The 18952-nt window shown below is 41.9% G+C and overlaps 1 protein-coding gene across 3 annotated transcripts in view; it reads left to right on the top strand.

Moving 5' to 3' along the window:
* The window catches only part of LPCAT1 (lysophosphatidylcholine acyltransferase 1), a 510913-nt gene extending 501057 nt beyond the window's left edge, over positions 1 to 9856 (top strand). For all 3 annotated transcript variants that reach the window (XM_069219452.1, XM_069219453.1, XM_069219454.1), the window contains exon 14: positions 7388 to 9856. In XM_069219452.1, coding sequence (XP_069075553.1) covers positions 7388 to 7566 — 179 coding nt within the window. In that variant the 3' untranslated portion in view covers positions 7567 to 9856. The remainder of the gene's footprint in view (positions 1 to 7387) is intronic.
* The last annotated feature ends 9096 nt before the right edge of the window (positions 9857 to 18952 follow it).

The raw sequence follows: 18952 nt of genomic DNA, 5'->3' as shown, positions 1-18952 counted from the left end.
CATGCAACAGTTCATGTTAACTTTCCAGTCCTCAACCCTCAGAACCATGGCACTGTTCCATTTCTTTAGAGTGCGTCTGGCCACCATTTATAGCTATGTTACAGAATAGATAGTATATTTGTCCAATGATTGTTCTCCCCAAATGTTAAGATTTATTAATTTGGTTGTGGGTTCTAGTTGGGGTGTCTAGGACCTTAGTTAATCTGGTTCTAATTCCCACCTGAAAGGGGCCCAGTGTGGAACACTCCCACAGTGTGTGCAGTGATGTGCCCCGTTGTTTGCAACCCCTCGAGCATCTATTCATAGTGAAAAGCTGCATTCTGGTGAAGTATGCCCTATGGAGTATTTTGAACTGGATTAACCTGAAGTTTGCCCTTATCACTATCTCCCCAGAGTAGTAGCAAGCCCCACCCCCAATCCTCCCCTCTGTTCATCATCTTACTTAATTGCTCTCCCATCTGTCTCTGGGATCTCTGAGCAGAGGGTGCTATTGGCTATTAGTGTATTAGATATGGGGGAGCTGGCATACCTGTGTAGTGAAGCACATATTTCCCTAAACTCTAGTACCCTATACTCTAGGGGGCGCTCCTCAAGTATCTCTTCAGTTGGGCCTATACAACCAGGTAGGAGATACCTGATTTGCACTTATTGCAGATATTGACTCTTTAGTTCATACTGTGCCTGGAGTTCTTCAAAGGATGTCAGGCTTCCTGTGATCCACACGCCCCCCAACTTCAATATCCCCAGGATGCCCCAGTTTTTCTGCTCCTCAACTCCTTGCAGTGGCACGAAAGCTTTGTCATCCCAGGATAAGGGTCCCTTGCCATCCAATGGGTTTTGTGGCTCCTCTCCAGGCCCTAATTACCATGGCAGTGGGGGATGGCAATGTTGTCAATTTCCCCTTGCCATGGAGCTGCCCATTATAGATCCCTGGTTCTGTTACTCTCCTATCTGGTGCCAGGAAGGGCTCCCTCTGTGTTTTGCTTTCACTAATGACCGAACTGACAAAAATCTCTGGAAGGCCCTTATTAGTTCAAAGAAGATATTTATTATTATTTCACCACAAGGTTCATAAAAAAGGAGGTTAGCATGTTAAAAGCACACGTTTAAATATAGTCACAGCAATGAAAGGAAAATATACCAAAATGATTCTCAACTGCAATGTACACAGCAAATATATGTAGTTATGATTATGCAAAGCAAAGAATGAAGTAAAAATTCATTACCGTAGGGCCTGTCAGATGCTTCATCTTTCTCATGCCAGCAAGAAGATGACCCCGTTCAACTGCAAGAAAGATCTCCAACCTCACGGGACAGGTGTCAGGCATTTGATGTCTAATCCTGACTGAGGTTTCAGAAATTTCACTGCTACTGAGCAGGGCCATCTTTTTATATCTTAAAGAACTGGAGAGGGGCTCTCTGGAAAGAAAAACTCCCATAAAAAAGAAATATTCAAACATGCTGGCTAGTTTAGGTCTGCTTTGAAAATAACACATTGGGATTTGGCCACAGTCCCAAGATGCTAAATCAAAACAAAGCCGTTCTCTGCTGTCTGGGCACATTCTTATCAACCAAAGCCCTTGGTGAGAAAGAACACGAAAACAAGCACAGTTTACTATGTGGAATAACACTGACCATGTCTAACGCTACGATAATGTCAATAGGCAGCTAAACTGAACACAAAATGTAATCTGCAACTGGTGGACACTGGACAACTAATCCAGGTGCAAAGTGGTGCAACACAAAGTCAATGGTCAAAAACACATATTTCACTACACTCTGTTCCGTAAACATCCAGTCATTGACAGCTACTAGTTGGGTCACCCAGTAGTACAATCTGAGGTCGGGCAGAGCGATACCCCTATCAGATACTTTCCTGGCCAGTACTGACATTGCTATCCTGTGGGCACTGCCACCCTATAGCAGTATCCTCGCCGTGGCCACCACTTGTTTGAAAAAAAAATCTTGGATCTTAAGTAGGGAATTTTTCAGAGTTTATAGAAATTTGGGCAAGTATATCCTTTTGTAGGGTGCTGCACGTCCATAAAGGATAAAATCGTGAGGGCTGCTCCAACCTGACTGTGGAGGTGGCGTGTCTTTACAGTGTGCGACCCAGTTACCCCTGTGTCTATACACATAAGGATACCTCCAACAAGTGCCTGCGCGCTTCTCCCACCCACTACCCCTACAAACTGTCCCCATAGATCCCTAAGCCACCCTGTTTCCTCATGCAGCACCTTTGCAACTAGCCACCTTCCCAAAGCCTGAGGTAACGGTTGTCAATTTCCCCACCCCAAAAATTTATACTTCACCCAACTAGGGTTACAATCCTGCGGCTCCACAAAGCATGCCTTGGTCTCTCAGCTCCCCTTTCTTCGTCCGCCCTGGCGTGTTGGGCTTCATTATCCTGGGTTCCAGCTGCCAGTCTCTCCAGGGTGAGTACCCCCTTGTTAGGACCCCTAGACCATTTCATCCCCCATGATGGGGGTGGTAACCACTGGCAGACCCAATTCCCCTCCCCGAGCCATCTCCAGATAATTAATCACTGTCTTCTTATTCATGGGAGTCAATCGACAGGGTTGACATTTGTTGTTCATTGACAATGGGTGCCCTTTCTGGGCTTTGAACCACTTTTAAATGAGTCATTCCGACTTAGTCTCTTGTCGGGGTTCCCTTACTACTCTGCTTAACTGAACGGTTAGGTCTCTGCTCCCACCACTCCAGGTGGTGAATCTGCTCAAACAATCCCAGGATTGGATAGCCCTTATGCTCCAACCAGTCCCAAGTCTCACCGGCACAAACAAAGAAAAACTTCCCCTGATATGGATATAAGTAGTTTTGCAGTTAAAAGCAGAGCATATTTTAATTTCAGTGCTTGCATGTGTTTTTTACTTTCTTGTTTCAGACAGCTGTGGTGTAGTTGGTATATATGTTGGGTTGATTGCCCTGTATCAACCTGGGGTTCTTTTTTTGTGCCTCTTGTAGAATGTGGTTTCGGTCCCTAAAGTTGAATAGTTGTGCAATTATCGACCCTGATGGTGCACCCGGTAGAGGCAGCTTCCCTGGGATTCTGTGGGCAAGCTCTGCCATAAACATAACGGAGGCTCAACCCCTGAGCACCATCTCCAGCAACCGTTTTTCCCCATAGAGTTCTGTGCTGGGTCCGTCCGCCTGCTCTGGGATCCCAAGTAGTCGCACATTGTTGCTCCTGGAACAGCGCTCTGCATTATCCGATCGGGCTGTCACCTTACTGATGTTAGATTGCATTTGTGGAATCTTTGTGGCATGATCTGTGCCTTGTGGTGTAATCTCATTTAAGGAACGTTCTGCATCCACTACCTTCACCACTAGTTTTTTATGATCTGCCCGCAGCCGGCCCACATCCAAGGACATGGTCCACATTTTCTGATATAGTGCTGCTTTCGTATCAAGGATTGCTGGCAGAATTCTGTCCGTGTGGACCTCTAGCATTGTTTCACCACCCAGCTGTGCACCCAGCACCCTGCACCATCTTATTCTGTTTGGGGACCACCAAATACTCTAGGCGGCCTCTGGAGTGTATGTCGTGTTCAAACACTGTGCAGTTGATGGAGGTCCTCTTCTCTGGCACAAAGCAATCCCGAGGCTGACCACTTATTGCTGATTATCTATGGTTCTGGCTTGTCGCAGCAGGGGGCTGGGATATTTTAGTTCCTTGACCACGCAGAAGTGGCTGGGTCGGAGCATGTGGGTTGTGAGCCAAATCTCGAGCTGTCACCCATACAAGCACTGGTGGGGAGGTGGGCAGCACCTCACCAACTGCAAACTGTCCTTCAGACATATCCAGTCTAGGCCTGGATCTCCCCTGCCCCTTGTGTGCCCCACCCTTCTTGTCTCGGGCTCTCTTGTGGTTTCCAGAGCGGCTTACTGTTGCTTTCAGGCCCCAGCGCTCCTTAGAAGCCCTGCCACTGCAGGGCAGCCACTCTTTACTGTCACTTCAGCCCCTCTCTTGCCCTGCGAGAATTATGGGACACAACACTTGGCCCTCATGGCCTCAGTCCTGGTCCACGTCCTGCTGTTCTGCTGGGCCTTCTCACCTTCTTGGCTAGCCGTACCCTCTCGGTGCAGCACACCAGGCAACCGCTGTCCCTGATCGCTGGGAGGGTGCAAAGAGGCAGAATTCCAGTAGTCATTGGTTCCCCCCACACCCCCTGAGGTGTTCTGCTAAGTTCTCGCCGATCGTACTGGTGTCAGAATTACTTAGGCTGTGGGGCCTGTAGGATTGGAGCTCAGCAGTTAGCAGCCGCCTCCTTTGCTGTCCATGCCGTGCCCCAAAAATGGCTCCTTTTTCAGGAATTTCGTTCTTCAAGAGGAACATGTCGAATGGCTCTGTTTTCAGAAGTCTAGTCCTTCGAGAGGAAAATGTTGGAGCAATCCTTCTTTTTTTATTTCAATTTTTTTTATTTTGTAAATAGAAGATTTCATCATAATAATAAAGAACAGTGCATTAGTAAGTACCATACAATATCCGATTAAGAGTACATCAAGATACTTAATAGGTAGAAACATTGAAATACTATGCTGTAATGATCATCTGTAAGTTCATTTATTACATTGAAGAGAAAGGATAGGCAGAAGAGGAGAAGGAAAAGAAAAAAAAAGTAGAAGTAAAGGGAAAAGTACGGAAATATTATGTTCAGTTATATAACACTGAATTTATCATATAGTATATTCAGGGAGGGTTCATTTTTGGCAAGTAAAGATCAAGTTTGGACCATAGTAGTTGAGATGACATGCTGTTATATGTAGTGTTATGTACTATATTATCTGTGCTTCTGTAGTCCGGGCAGTGGAGATACACACTTACGGTAGGCCCTGCTCACCCCCTTGGTAGCTTGGCACAAGCAGTCAGGCTCATCTCAAATGCAGTGTGGAAGGTAATTGTACCAACACATACAGTAATACAGTGAAAACACTACAAAATGGACAGCACACCAGTTTAGAAAAATCTAAATCAAACAAGACCAAAACTACAAAAATCCAACATAAACAAGTCAAGGTATGAATTGTCAAAAGAATAAGAGTCTTACTCCATAGAAAACATTGGAAACGTTGTTGTAAAACAAAGTACCAGGTTTGCGTCAAAAATAAAGCTGCACGGGTCAGTGTGCATCGGAAAAGTCAGCGATGTGCCGATTCCTTACTCTCAAGTGAGTCCGTGCGTCATTTCTTCTCCGGTCAGGTAGGTGTTGCGTTGTTTTTCTGTCCTGCAAGAGAGCGATGCGTCGATTTCCGGATGGGACACCTCAGACTTGCATCTGCTTGCGTTGTTTTTTGAGGCCCAGCTATGATGCGTGAGAAATCCGGCTGTATGGTGTTAGAAAACCATGCTGTGTGGGATTTGCGTCATTATCTGCAGCTGCAAAAGGGTGTTGCTTCGTTTCTACAGCCGCGATGCTGGTAGAGCTTTGATTTTAGCAGCGAAGCGGGTGGCGTGGCGTTTATCAGCCACGTTTCAGGTGGTGCGTCAAAATCTTCCCCTCACAGTGTTCTGTGCGTGGATTTCAGTCCTTTTCCTGCTAACTTCACCTCTCAAGGGCCCAGGGACTGGATAGGGCACCACTTGGCAGGGCAGGAGTCTCAGCAGAGAGTCCAGGTGCTGGCAGAGGAAGTCTTTGATGGCCTTGAGACTTCAAAACAGGAGGCAAGCTCAATCCAAGCCCTTGGAAATTCTTCACAAGCAGGAATATACCACAAAGTCCAGTCTTCTCCTTGGCAGAGGTTCCTTTTTGTTCCAGAAGTAATCTGAAAATCTGGGAGTTTGGGTCCACTACCTATACCCTTTTTGCCTTTGAAGTTGACAAACCTCAAAGGAAATTCTGTTGTTCACAAGATCCCGTCTTGCACAGGCCTGACTCCAGACTCACACCAGGGGGTTGGAGACCGCATTGTGCATGGGCAGGCACAACCCATTCAGGTGGAAGTGACCACTCCTCCCTCCACTCTAGCTCAGATGGCCCATCATGATATGCAGGCTACACCCCAGCTCTCTTTGTGTCACTGTCTAGAGGCGCTTCACAAACAGCCCAACTGTCAGTCTGACCCAAACATGGGATGCAAGCGGTCACAGAATGGTTTAAGCAAGAAAATGCCAACTTTCTAAAAGTGGCATTTTGAAACTGTCAATTTAAAAAACAACTTTATCAAAAGATGTGTTTTTAAATTGTAAGTTCAGAGACACCAAACTCCACATTTCCATCTGCTCCCAAAGGGACACTGTCATTAAAAGATTTAGAGGCAGCCCCCATGTCAACCTATGAGAGAGATAGGCCTTGCAACAGTGAAAAACGAATTTGGCAGTGTTTCACTGTTAGGTCATGTAAAACACACCAGTACATATCCCACCTTCAACATACACTGCACCCTTCCCATGGGATTACCTAGGGCCTAATTAGGGGTTGCTGTATATATATATAAAAAGGGATGGTTTGGGCCTGGCAAGTGGGTACTTTTACCAGGTTGAATTGGCAGGTTAAAACTGCACACAGAGACACTGCAGTGGCTGGTCTGAGCCATGTTTACAGGGCTACTCATGTGGGTGGCACAATCCGTGCTGCAGGCCCAGTAGTAGCATTTGATTTATGGGCCCTGGGCACCTCTAGTGCACTTTACTAGGGACTTACTAGTCAATCAAATGTGCCAATCATGGAAAAGCCAATTACAGGGTGCACTTGCACTTTAGCACTGGCTAGAAGTGGTAAATTGCCCAGAGTACCAAAAACAGAGTCCAACGCACAGTTAAGACATGGGAAGCACAAGCAAAAAAGTCAGGGGAGACCATGCCGAGGATGCCAAGTCTAACACCATCCAAAATTTGCATTGTGATAAGAGGTGAGGAACTTCATTTCGTAGCAAAGAGCTCCATATATTGTGCCATTTACTGGGAAGGATGGGTTTGATATTATATTTACAACATGACTTGTCCCATCTTTGTTGAACTTTATCAGTCTCTAGTTGTTGGACATCTTTTGTAGGTTTTTTTTTTTTATAATAATGAAGCCATATGGTTCTTGGAGACTAGATTATGAAGAAAGATTATTCAGCCTTATGTGGCTTTTTAAAGTACCTTAAATCTACTTTCAGTGTTAAAAAGTGGTAAAAATCCAGAGGGTTAGATGGAACCCTTCAGATAGCCTGGCAAAGGAAACAGGATTATTGGGTTGAATATTGTTAATAACATATAGGATTCCTGCAGAGGATTATTGTTTCCAGAAAGATAGGGATTGATCTAGTCTAATAGCTTTTTTTGCATGAACTTCACTCTTTTTTAGTGGCTGTATGACAATGTTAATATATATTTAAAAGCCGATTCCCTATATATTGTTAAAGTTATTTCCTTCTTTTCTAGATCAATTCTACACATTTGCAGAGGTGCACCCAGACTTTGCAGAGGAGTACATATACCCCGAACATACAGGATATGAAAGCTGCCTACACACCCCTTCAGCTCAGATGCCTAATGGTTTCTGTACTGACTTCAGCCCAGAGGAGGAAGAAAGAAACCCACTGATAAAGAAGCTGGACTGATCACAGAACCACTCCACTTACCTCTCCTGGTGAGAGGTGGAGTTCTTTTCTTAGGCTCTGAACTTAGTTGCTCAAAATATTGTATGTAACTTTTTGTGAGAGTATATTATCTTTTATCACTTCTGTAAATTGTTAATTTATCATTATTTTCATATTAGAGATTGGGATGTTATTTTCAGTTCCTGTTTTAATTGTCTTTTGAAAGCCAAGAATGTGAATGCTCTTCATATGTAGTCTTTGTACTTCAGAGGAAGCCCCACAGTTATTTATAATCCGCTCTTCAGTTTCCTGTACTGTACACGGTGTCTTACAGTGTGCACCTACAAGGGAATATACTATGACTACTGTGGTGTTTTGTGCACTTTGGTGATTAGTAGTTTATCTGTTCCCAACACTTTGCCTCGTTTATTGGTTTTGCTAATTAGTTTGAGGCAGTTTTGTAAGGCAGCCATTATTCTCAGGTTGATCTGTTTTTATTTGAAAGATTAGCAAATAACGTGGTGATTAAATCTGTCGCAGTGCAGCCCTGTACCAGTGACATCATTTGCGTACTAGATCGGTAAATTCCAGCAGTATTCCTTTTTCAGGAGCCCATACAAAGCCAGAATAATTAAAAAATAAAATTAAAAAAAACACACACGAAAGAGAAAGAAGACATTCAGGTTTGTGCATTGTATTCGCAGTATTACCAGCTGCGTGGCTGCAACATACATTGACACGCTTAGTGTACGGATTGAACCAACCAGATGGTTTATTTCAATGATTATTTAACTTTATCAACAAATTTGATTGGCTGATCCGGGTAATGTCCCATACACCTGCGCTGACTTGCTTCCTCAATTCAGAATGTTTGGGAGTGTAAATCACGCCGCGGACTGCAAACAGTTTTTTTCTCTGCTCTCTATTATGTTGACATTGATGTCTAAGATTGCAAATAGGCTTATAAATGTGAGTACTTTACTTTTTGGGCGTTTTATTACGTTTAAAAAATACTCGTGATTTCGTATCACTGTATCAGTAAGGTTAGTTGCACTGGCAGCCTTACTACGAAGTCTTACTCGACCAAACAGATGAGGGACTTTAACTCCATAATGTGGGAACAACTATCATGGGCTCCTGAATAGAATAGTTATTTTGCACATTTTGTATCTGCAGAACAGATCCACGTGTTACAATTTGTAAGGTGCAGTTTTGTGGAATGCAATAGAACCTAGCCTATATTTTTAATCTTGGTATTATATAGCATGTGCTAAAATTCCTACATTCCACAAATTTCGATTGTAAATTTAGGTATACTTTTTTGCAAGTTACTTTGATGTAGTTCCCTGTCATCTTTTTTAATTGAACGATTTGATTACGAGATGACTTGTTTCTCGAAACATATGCTGAACATTTCCTGGAAATTATTTTTTTTTGAAGTGACTTAACAGTAAACCCTTAGAATTCTAAACGTGTTAATAGTATATGCAATACACCATAGCAGTATCACACAAAAAGAAAGTAAATGCACAAAAAAACTTGAAGTAAATTTGGCAAGCATTGCTATTAGAGGGGTAAAGATACTTAATTAATCTGCTAGCAATTCAACTCCCTAATACCAAGCTGCTTTTCAGTTCCCTCATTATATTCCCATACCAGTATATCAATGCATGTAATAAAAAAAAAAAAAATTGTAACTAACACTGATTCCCCATTTCTATTAAAAAAAATGATTCTGTACTAGTTTGAAATCAGGAGTGCAGATGCTGTTACTAAAATAACTTCTTCTGAAATCCCCACAGAGAAAGATATCAATCTGTGAGAAAAACATTGTGGACAAACCTAAAGTTTGGTTATGTCATCGCCATGAAGTTGACTAAAATGCAACAAATAGGACAGACAGGAAATGAAATTCATCTAACTAGCTTTCAATCCAACTATCAGTGTTAAAATGAAGACAGTGATATTTTATGGCACCTAGATATTTTTATAACCTGACGAAAGTTTGCGAGCGAACTCCAAACACTTCATTTTAACAGCCACTGCTGGAGGTGCTATCTGATCTAGGAAAAGAGATCAACTCCTGATACATTTGTTATATGTCGAAATTGGAAGTCAAAAGTGTTGATGCACAGTACTGATTATCCAACGAATATTTTGAGAATACTTTGGTGGGGGAGATCAGATTTACTGCTTTAACTCCACATTGACTTACCTTGACGATATGTTGGTAGTTGATATTGTGCAGTCAATATAAGCTCAGGTCGATAAAAATCCTTGAGAGTTTTGTAAAAAAAAAAAAAAAAAAGAAATACACAGAGAACAAATTATAAGCATTTACTGTGCAGCCAGGTAAGATGTCTTAAGATATTGACTTACTTGTTGGCCTGTTTTCTGACGTTGGTGGTCAGAGTATTATTCTAAATTGAGTTAACATTAATACAAGTATTAGCACAGCAAATATGAAGGAGCATCAGTGTGTTGTTTGCAGGTGTCCATATTTTCCTCCTTCCAACCATATTTTATTGTACCGAGACCATGGGTGCATGTTGGTCTCTAGAGGGATGTCGCTATGCCTCTCACTCTTGTAGCTGGACTCCAAGGGCTGTATGCATATTGAAATTGAATGTTCTTGGCCATTGCTATTTTCCATGGTGTTATTTACTTTATCTGATGTGTTTTCAATCTGCACTAGAACTACTGTACATTCTCAACTTGTAATGGCATTTTTAAAGATACACAATGTGAAGATTCCAGTCCGTTAGGAGAAGTGACTTCCTCTGTGTGATGGGCTCAAGCCAAAGCCCTTTGAACCCCCCATGAGCCCTGTGCAGTTGTAAAGCCTATGTGAGTATGATGAGCTCTTCTGCCTAACTCCTTTGGGGAGGTGAGGGATCATTGCAACCCGGATTTGAGGAGTCATGTCTTAGAAAAGTCACTGAACAGGAAAGGGACCTTTACAGGAATTAGACCCAGGGTCCTGCTCAACAGAAAGTTTGCAGTGATGTAGGTCTGAAAAAAATAATTTTTACTTGAAGGGGGTTGCATTTTCTATGTTCTTAGATTTATTCATTCGTCCAAAGAGATCTATTTTTCCAAAGTAGAAACTACAATACTCTGATCCTTGAGGACAAAACAGGCTTGGCACATTGTAAGCAGTGGTTTTTAAAAACAAGGGCAGAATTTTGTCCTGTACAATTTTCCACCTGCCGTACAAAAGGTGTGCAGAAATAGTATGTCTGTGTCAAAGCTGTTACTTTAACCATGCTGTTAGGAGGCATGAAGGAAGCAAAAGCATGATAGCACATATACCCTTCTGGAACATAAGGGAAACACTTGAAATTTCATTGTACTATTATCCCCACTTCCAAGGTTTACTTGCTAGATGAACCATAGCCATTTTTCTTGCTTTTCAGAAAAGTAGTGGTTTAAAAAAAGGAAGTCCAAATCCTCAACAGAGGGTTCGTGGCTGATGTCCGCACTATGGGTCTAAATCAGCACCTACTCATTTCTCTGTTCCTCTCGTTACAGACTGGATACCGTGACTATTAGGACAATAGGGTATGCCCAGTTCAAAATCATTAGATGCCTTCTTTTAATGCATAAGGGGGAAGAATAACACCAATTTCATGCCTAGTTTATTATTCTCTAGCTCTGCAACATGACTTTTCACATGGCCTATGTTTAATTAGAACATGGCCTATTTTTTAATTTTTTTTAGAAACATTTTCTCTCCAAAGTTTTGGCACATTTGTTACTTTTTAATATGGTGGGTACCATTCATCTACTTTGGTAGTGACATTTGGACTTGACATTCCACAGTGTCATTTACAGTACTGTTTTAATGGACTTCAAATCATGAGCTTGAATGCTTCTAATACATGTTTTCTTTATCAGTGAAAGTGGAAATTATCAGTACTGGCCCAATATCCTACTAATCTCTGCAGACAAACTCATTAACATTGCCAAATGTTTAATTGCATAACTTGATTCGTCAAAAAGGAGTGGGCTTATCAAGTACTCTCATAATTAGAGCAGGTAGGGCAGCTTTTTGTACCTTTGTAAGTCCATAAAGCGAGCCACTGAGCAAATTGGATGATGCGATCTAGAGAAAGCCGTGAAGAATTGTAAACGTATATTGCTTATAAAAGTCTCCTAAATGTGTTTGAAAAAGCTGTCATTGGAACTTGGTGCAATGTTTTTATGTTGTGTCCTGGTGAAGATCAAACTACTTTCTTTTTATTGTTTTGGGGTAAGCTGTAAAGTATATTTATTACATGTTTCAGTCTGGTTCAGAGGAATTGTACACACCTTCTGTACTGCCAATTTTGTACTAATATAGAAAATATACACATACCTCAGTAGCAATTGTAGTAGTAATTGGGATAAGGAGAAATGTTTTTTATTTCTAGAATTCATTCTTTCCCCAACGTTGTGAAAAGTACTAGATGTCACAACTTAAAATTGAATGCTGCAAAATCCTATCTACTTTAAAACTACTATAGGAAATGGTCACCAATACCACAGGTATCTAAAAGATGGCTTAACACTGAAAGAAATACATCATTTTGTTGAGTTTTATATGATCCAGATATGCCAGTCATGCATTCAGAAAATGTTATGTTCATTGGATCACTCTGTTCTATTATGACATATGCAGATTTTATTTGAGGACTTCATGAAGTAAACACAAATTGAACCAATTAATTGTAACTTAATTTGTGCCCAGTCTACTGGGATTCCAAGCCTTATAGCTTCACCTGATGCCTTCACCCCGTGATTGCATCAATAGCCTTTGGGATTTAGAGATCCTCTCCAGACAAGTAGGGGTGTCTGTCATTAGATAAGGGATATTTATGCCAGGTATGGAACATCAGCAGAGGTCGCAAGAACTATTAGGGTTGTCTTCCAGAAGCTTACTGGACGTTAGATAGATTTTGTTGATGTTACTGAGTTTCTTAAACCACTGCCAGAACTTGCAGAGCCAGAAAGGTTGACCACTATACTGACTAGAGCCATGGCCTCACCCATGTGAGCAGTGTTGTCAGAGGTTCAACTTACACAATTGTTTGGTAGCCATTCATCCTAATTTCTACCAACATACTCACTGCCACGCAGATGTTGTGTTCAATAAATGGAGTTTCCCTTATTTAATAATGCCACTCATAGTTGCATGGCATTTCATTTTTTAACGTGCGCAGCCAGGTGGGAAAGTTGAGTAAGGATACTCTATCACAGAAACTATACTTTGTATTGAAAGTAAGAGCAATCTGAAAGGGTTTGAAGTATTTTAAGGGAATCATCACTAGTACCCATTAACATATGTACTCTTTCTTGGAATCATTGGTTATGTGGAGGAAACCACTCTGGCCTTGATCAAGCTCATTTCCAGAAAACCTTTCTGGTTTCTTAGCAGTCATTGAAAAGTAAACCTCAAGTGAAATACTTGCAATAAGTACTACTTGACCAGGTCTTTTAAACATTTTGCTTCGTTCCCTGAAATATAGAGTGTTTTGCCATTGTTAAGCAGTGTTGTACAAATGTTTTCTGACCTTTAGGGAAGGATATTTGTAGTTGTCAAAGGGTGAAATTTCATCTTCGATAAAGTGTTGCCTCATCTGCTGGTACTTACAAGTACACAAGACCATTTTGTTCTCTTTTTCTCCTTTTCAGTTTTTGTTAAAGATTTAAAAGCTAAATTGAGCTTCTAGTTTCCATAAGTACTGGATCGCTTATTTTGGCATCATCTACCTGCGCTGTAAATAAAACATGGAGCGCCCGCGGTGATACCACCTGGCAAAAGGAGTTCTGATGCCAGAACCCTGAAATAGCACTTGCGCTCCCACAAGAGGTGGTGAGGACTAACTCTTCAGACAAGGTGGCAGGTAACAGGCTAGATTAAAGCTAGATAAAAAAAAACAATCCAGGGCTCATGTGAAACATGAGCATGTATTCCTACAGCAAAATAAAATGATGATGTGCCAAAGCATCTTGTACTTTGGGAAATTACATTCAAGCAGCAGTTTTCTTCTTTAATATGTTACTAACATTTGTCAGAAACCAAAAATGAAAGGTAAATTTTATCAGGCATAATTTTACTTTAGAAGTTGAACAATGCACAAATACGATTTCTCTTGCCTTTCACAGAGAAGTGTCCTTTAAAAATTGCCCAAACCGTATTTCAAAATGTATTTTCAGCACACAATAGGATCATTGTTTCTTTTAACTTTTTAAAGCAACAGCACCACGCCCATACTTAGCCAATATTGATGCATCAAACAAAACTGAGAAACCAATGTGTTTGTTATCCCTCATTGAAACTATTCTGAAACTGCGTATCTCACTTTTTGTTTACGGGTATGATAACGTTTCTGTGGCTTGATTTTGAAAATTACAACAGTGATGGGCCAACTATATGTGTTGTCTGAGGATTGAGAAATTGATGTAACATTTGCATCTTTAAATTCAGCTCAAATAAATGTTCCTCTTTGGGCCCCACCAACATTTAACAGTCTGCAAAGGCATTAGCGTTAGAGTGATACGAATGCTAATGGATGTGGTGTGTAAAGTGTTGTTTTGTCTCAGCATGCATCACCACCAAGATACACAAAAACACTTCATTAAGATATATTGTTTTAAATTGGGAATTAAAGTATTTTATACAGTATTCAATGCAAAGTTGAAAAAAATGTATTTCCTTAATTTATGATTTTTTTCACAGGCAAGCATTACTATTCCAGTAACGTGTAATGCACATTTTTGTATCAAATGATCATTTATGGTTCAATTACTAAAAGGCTAAAGTGAAGTTTCAAAGAGAATTATGCGATCCTCACCCAGATCAAATTTGTATTTTTTCCTGGTAATTGTCAGTGAATTTACAGTGACTTGTTCAATATGTCCTGTGAAGTGCTGTCTCTTGCACTGAGCCAAACAACAATTAAGTTACAGAGACTTGTTCCATACGTCCTGTGAAGTGGTGTCTCTTGCACTGAGCCAAACAACAATCAAGTTAGGAGTGCCCGAATCATGCTATTTTATGAGTGATGCTAATTTCCTGGGTCACTGTGGTCAAAAGTGATAGTATATTATAACGATAAATCAGGTTTCGTATGAATTGTTTAATTTTGTAACACTAAATCCGCATTTACTCTCCACATTAGACTTTTCTTTCATGTGACTGATTTACAGCGACTTTTCATTGTAAAATTAAAATTCAAAAAAGCAGAGTTACTACGTGTCTGTGTATGACTTCTACTCTCTGCGTGTGGGTTGGGGACCGCCAGCAGTGGTAATTCATATAGTACATCTCAACAACATGGTTTGTTTCTAACTTAGTTACTCCTGTCTCCTGCATTTTTCATCACATTCCCACTCTCTGTCATAGGAAAATTGCAGTGAGGTATATCATATGTTATCGAAGTAAAGGAATTCTAATGCAGGGCCTAGAAGACTGGCTGTGGTTTGAGAAATGGAGATGCCATTTTGTTAGCACTTTGAATTGGGTGCCAGAGGTTTGTGAACTTCCACTCAGGATTCGTCCAACAAGGATGGTCTTTTTAGAAGCTTAGTTTTAAATAGAAGCATTTGGAAAATAAAATCCACTTTTGTGCCTTTTTATCTGTGATTCTTGGAGCTGTAATTTTCGCTAAGTTACTTTTTAATATGCTTGTTTTGGGTTATATGTCCGTTTAGTTTTTCAAACTGAATCTGGCCTAGACTGACGAGAGGGCTAGCCTCGTCTTTATTAACTTGTTGCTCGTACATTTGCCCCTGATGCCTTGCCTAAGTGATCGGTGACGGTGAGGCTGTTGTAGTATGCACGCGATGCCCTTCGGGTCCCAATGAAATAGATGTGCATGTGAAATAGATGTCCATGTGGTTAATTAAACAAGAAGCAATATCACACTGTTGATATTGCTTATTGTTTAGTTTCATTTCACTGTCGGATAATTTCTTGATCATGCTTGTTCCAACACCAGAGTAACAACGGCGCCATGTTCTTAAAAGAAAATATGCTGCTTCTCTGTTTGCTGCTACGCCCTTGTAGATTAGACTGCCATCGGAGTTTTCCCACTAATTTCATTATTGTCACTGCCTTTCTTTCAATTTGTTATACATTCAGAAAAGATGCTGAAAAGAGAGCTGTTTCTGCTATCCACAGGACTCCGAGGCCACAAGAGGTAAATGATTCATGGGAAGATTATTCGGTAGACCCACAAGACGGCCCAGATCTGGAGCCAAACCTTGGAAAGCTATCGCCACCACACAACACTACTGCACCTCAATCAGAAATTCAAAGGGCTGTAAAACACCACCATGTAAAACTGTATACAGTGGAGGATGAGGACAACTTTCTGGTCGAAACTATCCAAAACAGACCACATGGTACGTTAGATAGCTGTGGCTTAAGGGGATGTCAAAGTTGACTTGCAACAACTTAAAGAAGCCAGGGGTCCTATTATCTTTCAATTATGTTGCCACGGAGAGGTGTTGGTCCCTGTGGTGTGGGGGGTCTGCAGGACCTTCCCTATTATTTGTATATTATCTTGCCCAGGGTAGGTGGTGGTCCCTGGGGCCAGGAGTCCACAGTGGACCCCCTGCTAGTTTCGTTTAGTAGCCCCAGGGAGGTTGTAGTCCTGGCTGGGGGTGGGGTATTATCTTTAAATGATGTTGCCCTAGGGAAATCTTGTTCCTTGTAGTGCAATGGGGCCACAGGACCCTCCCTATTATTTATATATTATCTTGCCCCAGAGAAGTGGTGGTCCCCAGGGCATGGGGTGGCACACAGCCCCTCCCCCCCTTTGTACTTAGCCCCATGGAGGTTTTGGTTCCAGTGGCTTTTGAAAGCCCAAGGAGGGAGGCCCCAACTCCTTTTTTTGTCTCAAAATGCCACTGCTACTTGGTCCACCCCGGGGCAACAAAAGACAGAAATGTAGGAGAACTTTTTTTTATTTTTTTTAAATCATGCCGATATTCCTAGATGCAATGAAGTTAGGGTGAGTGTACCCTGCCTCCCCACCTCCCTTTTTGTAACTTATTTGGCTGAAGCAGAGTCTCAAAAATTGCCTCCAGGTTAGTGTTGTTCGCCAGTCAAATCTCTGTAGGAGATCTGGAGTTTTCACGAAACCTTCATGCCTCCAGATATACAAATTTGGTTTTCTTTTAATATTTCAGAAACTAATGAACAGATTTACACCTAATAACAAACAAACAAAACACTTCTGGGCCAAGAGCTACCTTCCTCCCTAATTTGGTGTAATTCCACCCAACAGTTCAGGCTGTAGTCATGTCTAAAATCTCTTTGGGAATTAAAACTAGGAAATGCTTTTTTAATCCCCTTTTTCTCTAGGGTGGTATGGGTTTTTGGGTGGTACAGGACTATCTAGGAATTAGGGTGGGTATGGTATTTGATGACATGGACATTTTTAGGTTTTGGGATGGGTATGGGTTTTAGGGTGGTAAGGGATTTTTTAGGGTGGGTATGAGTTTTTGGATAGAAAACACTTTTAGGCTTTAGAGTGGGTATGGTTTTTTAGGTGGTAAGGGAATTTTGATTTTGGGGTTGGAAGTTTTTTTTAAGGGTGTGGTAAAGGATCTGTTTTAGGGTTCAGGGAATGTGTAGCTGCAGATACACATGCTTTGTATAAGTCCGCCATCTAGTGTTGGGCTCGGAGTGTCACAAGTTGTTTTTCCTCAAATAAGCTTTTTTGAGTCACAAGATCGAGTGACTCCTCTCGGTGATAGTGCGCATGGGCATTGAGTCCTTTGATAGATTTTCTTTATGCTGTCGGGTTCAGATGTGTTCCCTCTCTCTCTGGTAGATCTTGGTTCAGTACTATTTGAACTTCTCTATCATTCCTTTAAACGTCGGTATCGTTTTCGAAAGTGTTTTCTGACTACACTCGATCCAACTGTATCGTTATTGATTAAACACTCTTTCGGGCCACCGCGCCCTTCTCCGGCCTTCTCAAGTCCACTGCGACACAGGCTCATGGATCGGACTCCGTTTCGATTCCGCCCTCGGTGCCACGCCAAGTTTCCCTACACCGACCAACACTTGGTGTGCAACCTCTGCCTCTCTCCCGATCACAAGGAAGAAACCTGTGGGGCGTGTCGGTCCTTCCACTCCAAGAAGACTCTGCGGGATCGAACAGCGTATTGGCTAGAGATGGCATCCAAGTCGACCGAACAAATGCCCAACATTTTCGGTGAGGAACAAGCGCAGACTGCGTTTTCCTTTGTGAATTCTGATTCCGACCGTGACTCCGATGGGGACAGCCAAGTGATTTCAGCGGCACAGTACTTGAGTAAGCCATCCCTTCCCATCACCAAAAACCATCCAAAAAATCATCACAACTGGTCTTGGGACCACCACTCCTTGATGGCCATGGTCAGACCCGAAAGTTACATCTCAATGACCGGCCCTTGGGTTCGGTGTCTTAAAAGACCAGAATGCATTTGATGTTGACCGAACAGACTGCCACGCCTGTTTCAGGATCGACTCAAAAAGTGGAGGCTTCCACTTCAAAACCAAAGCATTTGTCTTCCATCTCAGAGCCGAAACACCCAACGTCCTCCTGGGAGACAAAAAAACTTCTATCTGCTTCGTAGTCAACATTTTCACCCCGATTAAAACAGTCGCTCTCCAAGCTTTCAGAGCTCAAAACTGTGGGAAACAAATATGCTTCATCTGTAGAAGAATTGACAGACATTAGGCCCATACTTGAGGTGATGGACCATAGACAGCAAAAAATCCAAATCCATAAGGATACTGGAAAGATTATTGCCTCTCCTCCTTCTATAACTAAAAGGAAACTATCTTTCCAAGAGAATTTGGAAGCTAGGCCTTCACCTGCCAAAATCTTCAAACACAAGGAGTAAACACAGGCAGTACATCAGCCTTCAACACAGCATTCTCCTTTCCTTCCCACTTCCCCACCTGATACTCCACCCCTTCACCTACACAATTTTCTCCACAATCCCCTGTTTCCTCACATGGGAATGACCTGGGTGGGAATACTTATAGTGTAGATCAGTGGTTCCCAACCTGTGGTTCGGGGACCCCTGGGGGTCCGCAAAGCCTCTTCAGGGGGTCTGTGACTGCTGAAAAAATTAAATAATATTAAAAGATGAGGCCCCCAGCTTTCAGTAATGACTCAGTGGGGGTCCCCGGATTCCAATAATGGTTTAGTGGGGGTTCCCCGGGTTCCAGTATTGACAAAGTAGGGGTCCACAGAAGTCAAAAGGTTGAGAACCACTGGTGTAGATCCATGGGATTTGTATGACCCTGATCCTATACCATCTAACGATCCTGATGTATATCCCACTAGGCCATCTCCACCAGAAGACACTACGGCCTATTATCAGTTTACTGCTAGAGCGGCTGCATACCACAGTGGGCAGC

The sequence above is a fragment of the Pleurodeles waltl genome, chromosome 2_2 (genome assembly GCF_031143425.1).
Source record: "Pleurodeles waltl isolate 20211129_DDA chromosome 2_2, aPleWal1.hap1.20221129, whole genome shotgun sequence".
NCBI lineage: Eukaryota > Metazoa > Chordata > Amphibia > Caudata > Salamandridae > Pleurodeles > Pleurodeles waltl.
The sequence above is the reverse complement of the archived record's forward strand: the minus strand, read 5'-3'. Positions and strand labels throughout refer to the sequence as shown.